This window comes from Sorex fumeus, unplaced genomic scaffold (assembly GCF_029834395.1).
Source record: "Sorex fumeus unplaced genomic scaffold, SorFum_2.1 ptg000037l, whole genome shotgun sequence".
In the NCBI taxonomy this organism is placed as follows: domain Eukaryota; kingdom Metazoa; phylum Chordata; class Mammalia; order Eulipotyphla; family Soricidae; genus Sorex; species Sorex fumeus.
Genome location: NW_026606094.1, coordinates 29,048,903 through 29,062,961, shown reverse-complemented (window position 1 = coordinate 29,062,961; position 14,059 = coordinate 29,048,903). Strand labels below are relative to the sequence as shown.

Sequence of the window (14,059 nt, the reverse complement as noted above, 5' to 3'; positions counted from 1 at the left end):
CAGTTTGATGCCTGCATTCAGTGGAATGATAAACATGCTAAAAGAAATATTTTTATTAATAAATTTCCATGTTGAAGCTAAGTATAAATAAATCAATTAAAAACAACGCATCACAATCACTCATATGTTGTATTTAGAATAACTGGAAGAAGGAACTCAATGTGTTTTTTTTTTTCCTTTTTGGGTCACACCCAGCGATGTACAGGGGTTACTCCTGGCTCTGCACTCAGGAGTTACTCCTGATGGTGTTCATGGGACCCTATGAGATACTGGGAATCGAACCCTGGTTGGCCGCATGCAAGGCAAAGGCCCTACCCGCTGTGCTATCACTCCAGTCCCGGGAACTCAATGTTTTAAAGGAGAGACAATATGGCTCTGATTAACCTTGGCCCCAGAGTACAGGCAGGAGACGGAAAGACAGAATGGAGGGGTGGGAAAGAGACAAAGGAGAAGCCACAGGGTCCAGGACAGGGGAGCCAGGTGCAAAGGTGATGTTAGGGAATGATAGAGCCAAATAGCCAAACCACAGAGCCAACAACATGGAAATCAAAAGACCTGAACTTGAACGACCAAACTTTGAAAGGTGCCTGCAAGAAAGAGGACAAGCTGGGGGTAGGGGAAGGAATATGGGAGAGACTCTGGGAACACTGGTGGAGGGAAGTTGACATTGGTGGTGGGACTGCAATCTTGTATGTCTGAAATTCAACAATGAATAACTTTGTAAATCATAGTGCTTTAATAAAAAAACGTGAAAGACGTAATTCTTTTTACTTATTTACTTTTGAGTGGGCCATTCTAATGGTGCAGTTCAATTTGGCCATATGACTAAGTTCTAGAACAGTTAAATATAACGACATGTGTGGAACTTTGAAGAAGTATCCTTAAAAGCAGGCAGCATCCTTTCACCTTTTTTTCTTTTTTTTAATCTCTTTTTCCATTTTGATTTCCGGAACACACACAGACACACACACGAGAGAGAGAGAGAGAGAGAGAGAGAGAGAGAGAGAGAGAGAGAGAGAGAGAGGAGAGGGAGAGAGGAGCTTGCCAGGTTCTGCCGTGGGGCAGGGATACTCTCGGTAGCTTGCTGGGCTCTCCAAGAGGGATGGAGAAATCGAACCTGGGTCGGCTGTGGGCAAGGCAAATGCCCTACCAGCTGTGCTATCGCTCCAACCCTAAGTAATATTAGCAGCTTTAAAATAATGATAGTTAAAGATTTCACTATCATCTTAGGACAGGAATATACTTCTGGAACTGGTGGAATGACAAGCTGGAAGTAGCCTGAGTCCCAGCTGACTTCAAGGACCTACCCTACAGTCACTGGATTGTCACAGGAATGTGTGAGAAAATACAAGCTGCTAGTTGGGGTATTCACTAACCTCTGCTGAACCCAGTCCTGACAATGCATGCCTGCTCGCAAGTCAATCACTGCAGGAGGAATGTTTCCACTTAGGCAAATGGATTCTGAGGAGTCACAATAATAATCACTTCATTAAATACTTTTCTATTAATGTTTATTTATTTTATATTCCATATTTATCTACCCCAAACAAATTACTTACGGGAAACAGTATTCTCAATATCTACATAGGAAGTCATGTCATTATAAATACTTCAGCATCTAAGTTGTAACACTTAAATCTGTGTTTCTCAGCCAATATTCATAAGGTTCCTTGCAGACCCCAGGATGTTTCGAGGGGTGGGGAATGTTACAGGTGACAATTGTGTAAGTGGGGGGAGTCATGGCATGAAACTAAGGGCCAACCAATAGGACAGGAAGGAAATAAGATTGGAAGGTGACCATAGTCAGAAAAAACAGCGGAAAAATATTGATTTATTTTCTGTAAAAGGCAGAAAAAACTTAGTTATTTGATTTCTCCTGGATTTCCTAGCTCATGAAAAATTTCCAGAATTTTTAAAGAAGTTGTCTGTCTCTAGGGCCAAGGAGATGGTTGGAAGGCTTAGAGTTCATGCTTCAAATGGGAGGCCTCAGCACAAGGATCACTCCTGGTGGAGCTGTGCTGCTGGGTCAGCTGTGTAGAAGGCGAGTGCCCTACCTACTGCTAGGGCACTCTGGCCTCATAATACACACTTTTCTTTTTTCTTTTCCATTTTGTCACACCCACCTCTGTGCTCAGGGATCACTCCTGATGGTGCTCAAGGAACTATATGTGGTGCCAGGGATTTGAACAAGTGTTGGTCATGTGCAAGGAAAGCACCTTATCCCCTGTATGATCTCTCTGGCCCTCGAGCATCATGTTAATGGGTTTGATTACACTTCTCTTTTCTCTTTCTTCCTTTTTTTTAAAAATTGAATTACCATAAGATACAGTTACAACCTTTCATGTTTGAGTTTCAGTCATACAATGATCAAACATCCATCCTTCCACCAGTGCACATTCTCTACCACCAATGCCCCCAATGAATCCCCTTTTCCAACCTTTCCCCTGACTCCATGGCAGACAATTTCCCCCATACTCTCTCTCTACTTTTGGGCATTATGGTTTGCAATATGGATACTGAGAGGCTATCATGTTTGGTCCTTTATCTATTTTCAGCACACATCTCTCATACCAAACGATTCTTCCAAGGTAAAGGTAAAGGCCCTCCCGTTGATCGTCGATTTGCTCGAGCGGGCCCAGTAACGTCTCCATTGGAGACTTTGTTGTTACTGTGTCTGGCATATTGAATACTCTCGGTAGCTTGCCGGGCTCTCCGAGAGGGGCGGAGGAATCGAACTCGGGTCGGCCATGTTGGCCGCTTGTAAGGCGAACGCCCTACCCGCTGTGCTATCGCTCCAGCCCAACGATTCTTCCAAACGTCATTTAATTAGTGAGCCCTTTTCTATTCTAGCTCTCTTCTCCCCCAGCTCAGGAGACAGGCTTCCAGCTATGGGGCAATCTTCCTGGCCGTCGTGTCTACTGTCTTTGGGTGTCAGTCTCATATTATGTTATTTTATATTCCACAAATGGGTACGGTCATTCTATGTCTGTCCTCCTCTTTCTTATTCATTTCACTTAGCATGATACACTACATGTCTGTCCACTTACAAGGAAATTTCATGACTTCATCTCTCCTAACAACTGCATAGTATTCCATTGTGTAGATGTACTAAAGTTTCTTTAACCAGTCATCTGTTCTCTGGCACTCAGGTTGTTTCCAGATTTTGGCTATTGTGAACGGTGCTGCAATGAACATATAGCTGCAGATGTTGTTTCTACTGTGTTTTCTTGTACCCTCGGGATATTCCCAGAAGTGGTATTGCAGGATCACATTTCTCAATTTCTAGTTTTTGAAGGAATGTCCATGTTTTCCAGAAAGGTCAGACCAGTCAGTATTCCCATCAACAGAGCATCCCTTTTCCCCCACCTCCACGCCAACACAAACTGCTTTGGTTTTTTTGAATGTGTGCTAGTCCCTGTGATATGAGATGGTATCTCATTGTTGTTTTGATTTGCATCTCCCTGATGATTAGCGATGTGGAGCATTAGTCGAGCATTATTTCATGTACTTTTGACCCTTTGTATTTCTTTTTTGTGGAAGCTTCTGTTCATTTCTTCTCCCCATTTTTTGATGGGGTTGGAGGTTTTTTCGTGTACAATTCTACTAGTGTCTTGTATATCCTGGATATTAACCCCTAATCAGTTGGGTATTGGATAAATATTCTTTTCCATTCTGTGGCCTCTTTCTGTATTTTGGTCACTATTTCTTTTGAGGTGCAGAAGCTTCTTAGTTTAGTGTAGTCCCATTTGTTTATGTTTGTTTCCATTTGCTTGGTCAGTGGTGTTTCATCCTTAAAGATGCTTTTAGCTTCAATGTCATGGAGGGTTCTGCCTCCATTTTCCTCCAGATTATACCTTTCTTTTGCCTTCTTTAATTATTTCTTACCTCTCTTGAGTCTTTTGTAATTAAATATATTTTGAAGAGGATGTTCATATCATTACTGATTAATGAGGATTATACAATCAGTCTTGTTTGGGAAAAATAGAGGTTAACTGTAAAAATTAAAAACAACAGAGCAGGGCTGCAGTGATAGCACAGCAGGTAGGGCATTTGCCTCGCACGCAGCTGACCAGAGTTTGATTCCCAGCATCCCATATGGTCCCTGAGCACCGCCAGGAGTAATCCCTGAGAGCAGAGCCCATAGTAACCCCGAGTATCGCTGGGTGTGACCCAAAAAGCCAAAATAAATAAATAAATACAAAATAAAAACAACAAAGTTGATTTTTAAAAGTATGCATGTGAGTGTCAGAGAGATGGCTCAGCAGGCTTAAATGCATGCATTGGGTTTAATCGCAGCACAGAACTGTCTCCAAAACATCACCAGAGCATCCCCAACAGGGCTAGAAGCATTATCAGGTGTGGCACACAGCACTGCCAGATGTCGCCCAAAAGATACACACACACACACACACACACACACACACACAGCCTCGTGACTGGCATTTTGTATGACAGAGGCAAAAAGTTTCATTTGTTTTGAAACTTTCATTGTAACAGCATACCATAATTTTAGACCTCCCTTTCATGCATAAGTAATATTAGCAGCTTTCAAAGGCATTTCTGTAAATCTTCAGGGAGCTGACAGCTGGGAGGAGTTTCCCTGTGTATTGGAGAGTGAGTCATGAAGTTCTCTGTGAGTTCATCTTCCATCTCAGATGAAGAAACATGTCTCTAGGGCAAAAGCAAGTTTCTTTTACACTTCTTGAGTAGTTTGCAAACCTCCAGAAGCTAAGAAGCCCTGAAGTGCTGGAGACAGTGATGCATCAGAGGCTGGCACAGACAGTGAGGGCAGGAGCCTGCCTAGTCAAACGGCTTCTCAGATGACAGGTTGTTTTCAGATCCTAACTTCAAAATCCCCCAGGAAAGCATTATATAGTCCATATTCTATTTGCCCATCCTTCAGTGGTCATTGAGCAAACCCAGGTAATGTCAGCCTCAGTAGGAGGCAGAGGGACAAGGGGCAGAGAGGCATGCCTTGATTCAAGGTCCATCTTTTCTGGGGTCAAAGTGGTTACAAGATTGGGAGGTGGAGAGATAGTGTAACGGGTAGAGCGCTTTCCTTGCATGCAGCCAACTTGGGTTAGATCCCTGGCATCCCATATGATTCCCTGAGCACCAGCAGGAGTGATTCCTGAGCGCTGAGTCAGGAGTAAGCCCTAAGTATAGCCAGATGTGACCAAAAAACTGGGAAAAAAAAGTGATAACTCATTGTTCACTACTTGGGACCACCATGAAGTGCAATTTTGAAAAGGTTTTGTGGAGCCAGGTTATAAGGATCTGGTTTGTTTTTTCATAGGTAAGAGTGTGGGAGAGAAAAGATTCTGGAAGCCAAATCCCTCTGGAGCTGAAGTTCTAGGTAAGGGGCTGTTAAGTGTGGGCACTTTACCTTGGAATGGGCAGGGATGGGGTGGTCGTGGGCAGGGTGGCAGCGGGTGGAGGTGGAGAAAGTATTTTATTCAAGAACTTCTGTTCAGGAGCATGAACACAATTGCTTTAGGGCTGAATAATAACCTGGTGTTGGATCTGACCCAAAACATTGGACTGATTTATGGGGGCGAGGGCAGCGATGGGAAGGTCCCTAGGAAGGCAGGTGTCCCTGAAAGAATGAGCTCTTCTGGGGACTTTATTGGTTTTTTGGAGGGGGGGTGTGTGTCCTACATCCAGAGACACTAGGAACGGACATGTGCCCGAGAATGAACCCGGGGCTCCTGCATGCTAGAGCACGTAATTTGCGGGAATGGGATCGCCCTGGGGTGCTCAGGATGGGGTGGGGTTGGGGGGACACTCCCAGTAGTCTTGACTAAGTCCACTATTCAGTGCCCAGGAGGATGTAGTGCTGCTTGGACCCTAAGGTTGGGGTTTGGGGGGATGGGTTTGGTGGGGGTAAGGGGGAACATGCAGTGCTGAGGATTAAACCCAAAGCTGACGCCTCAACTTCAAGGCATTAGAAGCAGCTCTGCCTTGGGGCAGGCAGACGGCTTGTTCATGTAAAGTTGATGAACTCTTTCCAGCATCTTGAAGTTACCAGGAATGGGGCACAGTGGCGAGACACTCAGCTGCATGAGAGAAGCCCTGGGTTCATGCCCTCAAGGGGAGAGAAGAGGAAAATGCAGGGGAAAGGTGGGAAGAGGAGGAGAGAGGATAAGAGAAGAGAAAGGAAGGAAGGGAGGAAGGGAGGGAGGAAGAAATGATGTCGGTGGGCCCCACAGGTGACTTATGTGAAGTGGGGAGGAGAAAGACAGTCACTTTCTCCCCGTCTGTCACCCGTGACCCAGGATTACTGGGTTCTTGTCTCGCCTTGAAGAAAGGAATTTCAAGAGTAGATGAACAGTGAAATTATGAAATTACACAGGTTTTTTTTTTTTTTTGAGATTTTAAAGGGAAGGAGGCAGAGAAAATGGGAGAGAGTGGAGAGTAACCTGCTCAAGAGCGAGCCCTGGCTTCTCCAAGGGCGGTGAGAGCCCCTACGCACATCCCTGCATTAGACATGAAAGCATGAAAGTACACATCTCAAGAGGGGAGATGCCGTAGACACATGTGCTCAGGCACCACATGGGCTCAGGCAGCATATGTGGGCTTCCTTTGTTCAAGGTGGCCTTTATAGGGTTTCTCCAACCTGCCCCCATGTGGGATTTCTACCTAGGTAAAAGTCTGTAGGTAAGAAGGTTACCAAGGGGGTTGGGAGTGGTGATGGTCTTCTTTGAAATTCCTTTCCTGGCTTTTGTTTCTGCCCAAGCTTCTGTTCCAGGGGGTTGGTCCAGCCTCCTCAGGGTCTGTTACAGACTGGCACCCTTACTCCACGAGGTCAGGGCTATTACTTCCCAGGAGCTTTACTGCCATTGCATGGGAAGGGGACTTCCCTATCTGCCTGCCTAAATCAGGAAGAGAGGGCGGGTGGAAGAAGGAGAGAATTAAAAAAGAAAAAGAAAAAGAAAAACCAGCGTTACTGCCTTGCACTGGGTCCTGCAGGCCCCAGATTCCGTCCCTTGAGTCCCCTCCACGCTGTCCCTTTCCCCCCAGCTGTGAGGCCCAGCACCCCCCGGGGTCATGGAAACAAGCCCACCTGGGTGGCAATCCACTTGGCTTCTTAATGAGCAAAGTTTCCAAATTGGGGTCGACATGCACCTCCCCAGGGGCCTGAAAACACCCCCTAGCTCTGGCAGCCGCACCTCGGGCCGCCTAGCGGGGTAGTTCGGGGCCCGCGTGTCCCCCAAGGGCGCGGGGGCGGGGGCGGCGCCCGCCGGGCCAGACGCGCGGAACCGAAAGCAGCGGCGCTGGGGGCGGTGCCGGGGCCGGACGCGGCGGCGGCGCACTCGGGGCCCGGCATGTCCGCGGCTTCCGAACGCGGGAGCCGCCCCGTGGCCGCGTCCCGGCCATGGTTCTCCTGCTGGACGCCGACTTCGACCTCCGGCGGGACGCGCTCCCGTGGCTGCGCGCGCGCTCGGCGGCTGCTGGAGGCGGCGGCGGCGGCGCAGGTGCGAGAGGTGCGCGTGGGGGGCTCGGGGGCAGCTGGGCTGGGGGGCTCGGAGGAATCAGTGCTCCTGGGGGGATTGGGGGGGAGGCACCGGGCAACTCCGTGAAGGTGGGTGCTGAAGGACTGAGCTCCCCCGGGTGGAGACTAGCCTTTGCCAAGACTTCCGCGGCCACTGGAGGAAAAGTTGGCGCGGCAGCCCACGCTCTGGCACGGTCGTGGCTGGGCTGCGCCCCCTCCTGCAGGCAGCCCCCCCTGGCTCCCCTGCCTTCTCTGAGCCTTGACCAGAACAGCCGGGCTTCGGAGCGGTTCCCGGGTGCCATAAGGGGTGGAGGGGTGGGGTGCGTGGGTGGGTGGGTGGAGGGTGTGTGTGTGTGGTGGGGGGGACGACGACGGGAAAAGGATCCGTTTCTGGCACTGCACGCACACTCAGCTGGCCCAGAGAGGCTCATCTCCTCCAGCAGGGGCTCCGGAGGTGATTACCCTAATGAGATAGAAAAGGTGAGTCGCGGTCACCAGGAAAAACCAGACGCTAATTTAGTGAACGGCGGCGCCGCCCGGTATATCACGTACTCGTGAGGCTTGTCTACACCGTGTCGGAACAGCGTCGAAAACTCGGGTGCGAGGCCCAGTGTCCCGCGCAGGTGTCACGGGCGGGGGCCTGAGCTGGCGGCTTTCCATAGAGACTCCCGGGACTTTTCTTGTTTGCTGCCCCTAACTCCCACCCCAGCAATCCCAGCTGGCAGCCACCCAGAGCGGGCTCGTGGAGAGTAAATACCCCTGGGGTTTCTTGCTCCTGGGGAGGGTTCGGACAGCTGGAGTTGGGGTTTGTGCAGTACAAACTGCTTTGATTTTGAGGGAGTGCAAGGTGACTTTTGGGCATCCGTTATCTTGGAACTTTGAAGAAAGGGACATCTGTGATTTCCCGGTTTTCTTTCCTTTTCTCCCTCCCTGCCTTCCTTCCTTCCCTCCCTCCCTCCCTCCTTCCCTCCCTCCCTCCCTCCTTCCTTCCTTCTCTTCTTCATTTTTTTTTTCTAAAACGTTTTGCTCTAAATAATGCAGCTCTCCAGACTTTAAGAACTGCATCAGAAAGAACAATGATCACCTGGATCAGACCTGGCAGAATCTAATCAGCGCCTGTGTCTCGGTTTTCTTATTTAGTTTAAACCCGGGAGGGCAGGACCTGAGGGGAAAACCATCAATGTTCCCTCCCTCCAACTCTTTTCCTTCTCATTCTGGTCAAAGCTTGATATCTCCTGCCTTCTGGTTTCACCTTCTCTGGCTTTAGCAGATTTCTGCAGGCTTGCCACTTGGAATGTTGATTGTCAGTGCCCTGGAAGAAGTCCTGTTTGTGCAGCTTGTCCCCAACTTTGCTGTTAGTGTCATTCTTGGTATTGCATCACTATCTCAAGAGTTCTCAAAGATTAACTTGTTTGTCTTGCACCTTGGGGGCTTGCAGTGGCAAAGACCAAACCCATGCATGGCAGGCATGTGCTCTAGTGGCTGTCATCTCCCCCTTCCCAAAGGTTTAACTCTTTGGGGATGAAAAAACAATGGATAGAAGGAAGGACAGAAAAAAAAAAGAGAAATGCTTATTTTTCCCCCCCTCGGGAAGTATTTGGGCAATGCTCAGAGCTTACTGGCCATATGAACCAGGGTCACTCCTGCCAGTGTTGGGGACTCTATTTGGTGCTGGGGTTGGAACTGGGTCTTACATAAGGAAAGTAAGTGCGTTAATCCCCATATTGTCTCTCCAGCCTAGGCTTAATTTAAAAACAAAACAGAATAGGCAGCTTTGAATCTGTTTTCTACCTCAAAGTTGGCCTTTCTCTGACCTCTGCCTTATATAGCTAATGGCAGAGGTCTGTAAATGAGCAGTTCGGTGAAGTGTGACATACCACAGTCTTATGCTTTAGTAACATGTGTTGTAATGGAAAAACGTAGATTCAGTTTTCCTTTCTCTTTCACTCATCTTGAAGAAATAAAAACCTGTGTGTTGATATTCCAGTAAATAAGAGCCTTACGACCTCACAAGGTCATCTTGTGAGACACCAACTTTTCTCATATTAGTAGTATTTTGCTTCTTCAGATCACCCTGGCAGGATGTTAACTCTGAAAGAAATGGTTACTTCTTATACTCAACAGTGGGTGGTGACTCAAAAGTATATGTGTTAATTCCTCTTCCTCTTGAGGCACTGGGAGGGGTGTCTGGATTCTATTTTATTTCTTGTGCAACTATTACCCTACACATTTGTGCAAATTATTTTTCAAAATCTAAGCTTTTCAAATGTAAATTATGAGCAACCGCTTCATTTTCAATGTCCCCATTCCATGCTCACTATCAGAATTTGAAGTGTTAACATTTTTCCATCAACAAACACAATGGAAGATTTCTTACTGAGGCTAGGGTATACTCACAGAGGATCACACATTCCATGAGAAAGTAGCCAGAGAGATAGGCGACTTTTACTTTCTTCATTAAAATGTAGTAGCTATAGGATAAATAGAATATTAGGCAATCAGGAGTTAACGAGAGCAGATTTGGTTATTTCTGCTATTGATTCTGGGTTAAACTGTTCTAATGAGTTACAAAAAATATAACTTGTTCTATAAATGAAATTTATACAAAATAATATTTTAGCATGCCAACTATAAATAAAATTTTCACTCTATCACTTAAGACAATGGATCACATCAAGATTTTTTGTTAAAGACTCTTGGGTCTTCCATATGTTCCTGTATTCTTTTCCCTATCCCGATATCTCAGAGATGACAGCCAATTAAAATTTTATATTTTAATCTTTTCTGAAGGTTTTTATTTCTGTTAACTAATATTTAGTTCCCTAAGCTAAACGTCTCATTTTAGGGCAGGAATTTTTTTTTAATAAATGTCACTTGATCACTTGACATCCCGTTACTCATCGATGTGCTCAAGCAGGCGCCAATAACATCTCCATTCTCCCCAAACAGTAAATACAATGGGTCTCATTAATAAATGATAGAAAAACTAAACTGTAGACAAAATAAATGATAGCATGGAATCTGTATGCCTTTTTACCCTTCTCAATATTGTGGAAAATTTACTCATATTGACTGCTTTAGCTGTAGGCCATTAATTTTCACTGCTGTATAGTATTCATTTGTGTTACAGACAGCAGTTTGGCAGACAAGGTGTATGGCTTAGATCGTCCTTTCCAGAAATGACTTGTTGTAAGTGTGGTGAATATGGTTAGCTGATAGTTTTAGCTGTCGATCCTCATATTGGATTGCTCTCTCAATATGAAGTGTGGCTCATATATCATGAGAAATTGATATGTAGAAGATCTGGCCATATGAACCAGGGTGGGACACCGCTCACAACCAGTTTCTGTTGTAGAGCTTTGCTGAAGTCACCTGAGGCTTTTGGACTTGCTTTAAGGCTTGATGCCCCAAATCAAGAGCTGGAATCAGTCGGATTCTTCTTTCCTCCTCCAGGTGATAATCCCACTTCACCCTGGAAGCAGCTGTCTCAGGCTGCTTCCTGTGCAGCTCATCTTGTTAGCATTCTCCAGTGACATTTGGAAGTTGATAATATTTACTTTTGACGTTGTTTTTTTGTGCATGTCTCCTGATGCGGTGTGAATGGCTGTCTAAGATGGGTGTCTGACAGTTGAGTCTCTGGTTCATAGGCTGGGCACATCTTCACCTTTCCTAAGAGTTATCAATTGTTTTTTAAAAGCAGTCACACTTACTAACATCCCCATTTGTGGTATTGCAGTGTTTTAGTGTTTGATATCCTCACAAGCTCTTAACATTCTAGCTTAAAAATTGTGTGTGTGTGTGTGTGTGTGTAAACATTAGGTCTAGATGTTATTTCATTGTGGTCTATGGTTGAGTATCTCTGCATATTTGGACTTCGGAGTTTCCCCTTCTATAAAATATCTATTGATTCTTTTGAGGGGCTTGAGGGTGTTCTATGTAGCACTTCCAAATGCTCCTAGTGGTTTTTAGGAGACTATACAGTGCTTGGGATCAAACTGAGGCCTTCACATGCCAAACTCCAGTGGAGTTCTTTAAACTATCTCCCTAGTCCTGTCTATCCATTCTTTTGTCCATTTTCTCATTATTTTATATCTATCCATCTATGTACATAAGTTTTTGGGCCACTTCAGCTGTGTTCAGGGCTTACTCCCTGTACTGCACTCAGGATTCACTCCTGGTGGGGCCTGTAGAGGCTTGTAGGTGGTGCTAAGGATTGAACCAGTACTGGCCACATGCAAGGCAAACATACTATCTGCTGTACTTCTCAGTAATACATATTTAAAGGGGTTTTTAAATGTATTTTTACATTAATTTTAAAATGTATTTAAAATTTTTTTTGCTCACTAATATCTCATCCATTTCAAGCTGTTCTTTGAGTATTTTTTCTGATCCTTTGTTTATAGGTTCTAAAATAATTTTCTCATAATCTTTAAAAAAAGACAAAATGTAAGCCCCTCCCCCCCGTTTTTACAGTTTGTAGTAGGGTGCTTAGGGCCCTTTCCCAGCACCATATGGTCTCCCAGGCAACTCCAGGGGTGATCCTGGCAGCCCCAACATGGCCAAGGGTAGCCCGGGCATCCCTGGCACCATTGGACCTGAGAAGCATTGCATCCCCACATCCTTGTATTGTACCACTAAGCTAGTTGACTGACAGTCACTTGGGGTCCCCAAAACTCCTGAGCATTGCTTGGAGGCTATTTCCTTTGAAAAAAACACAGGGCAATGTAATAGGAATATTTCTGTACCTCTCATAAAATTTTGTATTGGCAAAATATGTGAAACATTTATGTTTCGTAAATAAACTATGAAAACCGCTCCACCCCAGCATAATCATTGGAGAGAGAAGAAATCATTTTTAGGTTTATTTTTTGAAAACTACCCAGGCTGTACCTGGTAGTGCTAAAGAGATCATGATGTGTTGGGATCAAACCCAGGGCCTTGTGCATGCCGGGCAGGTGTGCCAGGCCTTTGAATTACCTCTCCAGTCTCAAGGCAAGAGATACTTTTATTTTGTCTCTTAGCAGCTGGAAACAAATTTTACACATTTGGCAAACCTCTTCTTGTTTAATAAAATTGTGTTTGGCAAAGAACAGTTTGAAATGGATGAGATGTTGGTGAGCAAGCTTCAATTTTATATGACTGTGAATTGGGAGCACATTTAATAGCTATTTTCCTTTTCTTGAGTAGGTTTACTTAAGTAAGTGTCCATTTATTTGTTTTTTTTTTTCCTTCATGAGTACTAAGAAGATAAGCCATAAAAATTAAACCACATTTCCTCATTTGAAATTGCTAAACTTCCTTTTCTGGACTTTCCAAAGGGATGTTCTACTAGGAGAAGAGTCAGAATGAATAAGCAAAGTGGTTATTGATTTCTTCTTTTAAAAGGGTGTGCCCAAATTATGAGCAACTAATCTGGGAAGGAAGGTCAAATGGGTTACTAATGTGCAGTGGGACTCTGCACTAGAGATTTCCAGCATTGCCAAATTTGTATAATGTCTAATCTTGGAGATGAGATCCATGTATTAACTGCAGGATTATTCAGATTGCGCTATTACTACCTAACAAACCAGCAAAACTTAAAAAAATTGTGTTACTTTTTTGTTTTGGAGTCACATTCAGTGGTGTTTGGGAACTACTCTAGTCTCAGTGCTCACTGTATCTCTCCCAGTGGTACTTAGTGGACAGTGTGTGCTGGGACCAAGCCCTGAGATATTGATTGCAAAGCAGGTACATTCCCTTTCAACTATCTCCTGCCCCCTACCAAGACTTGTTTATTTGTTAGTTTGGGGGCCACACTTGGTGGTGCTCAGAAGTCTCTCCTGGTGGTGCTTGGAATCATAACCTGAGTTAACTGCATGCAGGGAAACGTCTTATCCCGTGGACTAGCTCTCTGACTCCCAAAGGCTTTATTTTTATTCTTTCACCTTTTTGTTTTTACTGTGATAATATAAACTGGTCGCAGTTATGCTAATCAATATTGTTTATTATATAAATGTGTAAATTGTGGTTATTTAGTCCTGTTATACACTAGAATCACCAAGAAACTTGAAATACATGTAGATATACCAGAGGCTGTGCCTTTTGGCAGCCTAATAAAATAAGAATATTTCGGGTAAGGACTTGGCTTTCATGTTCTTTTAAAAGCTCCTCTGATGAGTATAACTCAACCATAGTTCAGGATCACTAGTTTAATAGAAAGGACACATATCATTTGTTGTAATTTGCACTTGTTGGAGAAATTTCTCTCTTTTTTTTTTCCTAGTGATTTAAAAATAGCTGTGTTTTTGTAAGGAAACTGGTTTCCCTTTCTATGACTTTTTGTCAAGGGCTTTCTTATCTCAGCTGAAATCTTTTTAGTGTATTTAGAGAGGGTCTCTCTCAGCATCCTTATAATCTTCAAAGGAAAAAAAATACTTCTCAAAATATTGACATATAACATTCCAGAAGTTTTGAGTCACATACAAGATGAAAAGAAACTAAAATCTCTTTAGATTTCCAGAAAATCTACCTTGAGGACTTTTCTGCATCATTCATTTTCCTATTGTAAATATGATATAGGAAACTTCG

At 44.7% G+C, this 14,059-nt stretch overlaps 1 protein-coding gene across 2 annotated transcripts in view; it reads left to right on the top strand.

Annotated features, from left to right (window-relative positions):
- Positions 1–7,307: 7,307 nt before the first annotated feature.
- Positions 7,308–14,059, top strand: part of GSAP (gamma-secretase activating protein) — an 82,768-nt gene continuing 76,016 nt past the window's right edge. The window contains exon 1 of one of the 2 annotated variants that reach the window (XM_056118192.1): positions 7,308–7,475. In XM_056118192.1, the coding sequence (XP_055974167.1) occupies positions 7,376–7,475 (100 nt within the window). In that variant the 5' untranslated portion in view covers positions 7,308–7,375. Of the gene's footprint in view, positions 7,485–14,059 lie in introns of both variants that reach the window. The other variant, XM_056118191.1, reaches the window with a different exon arrangement.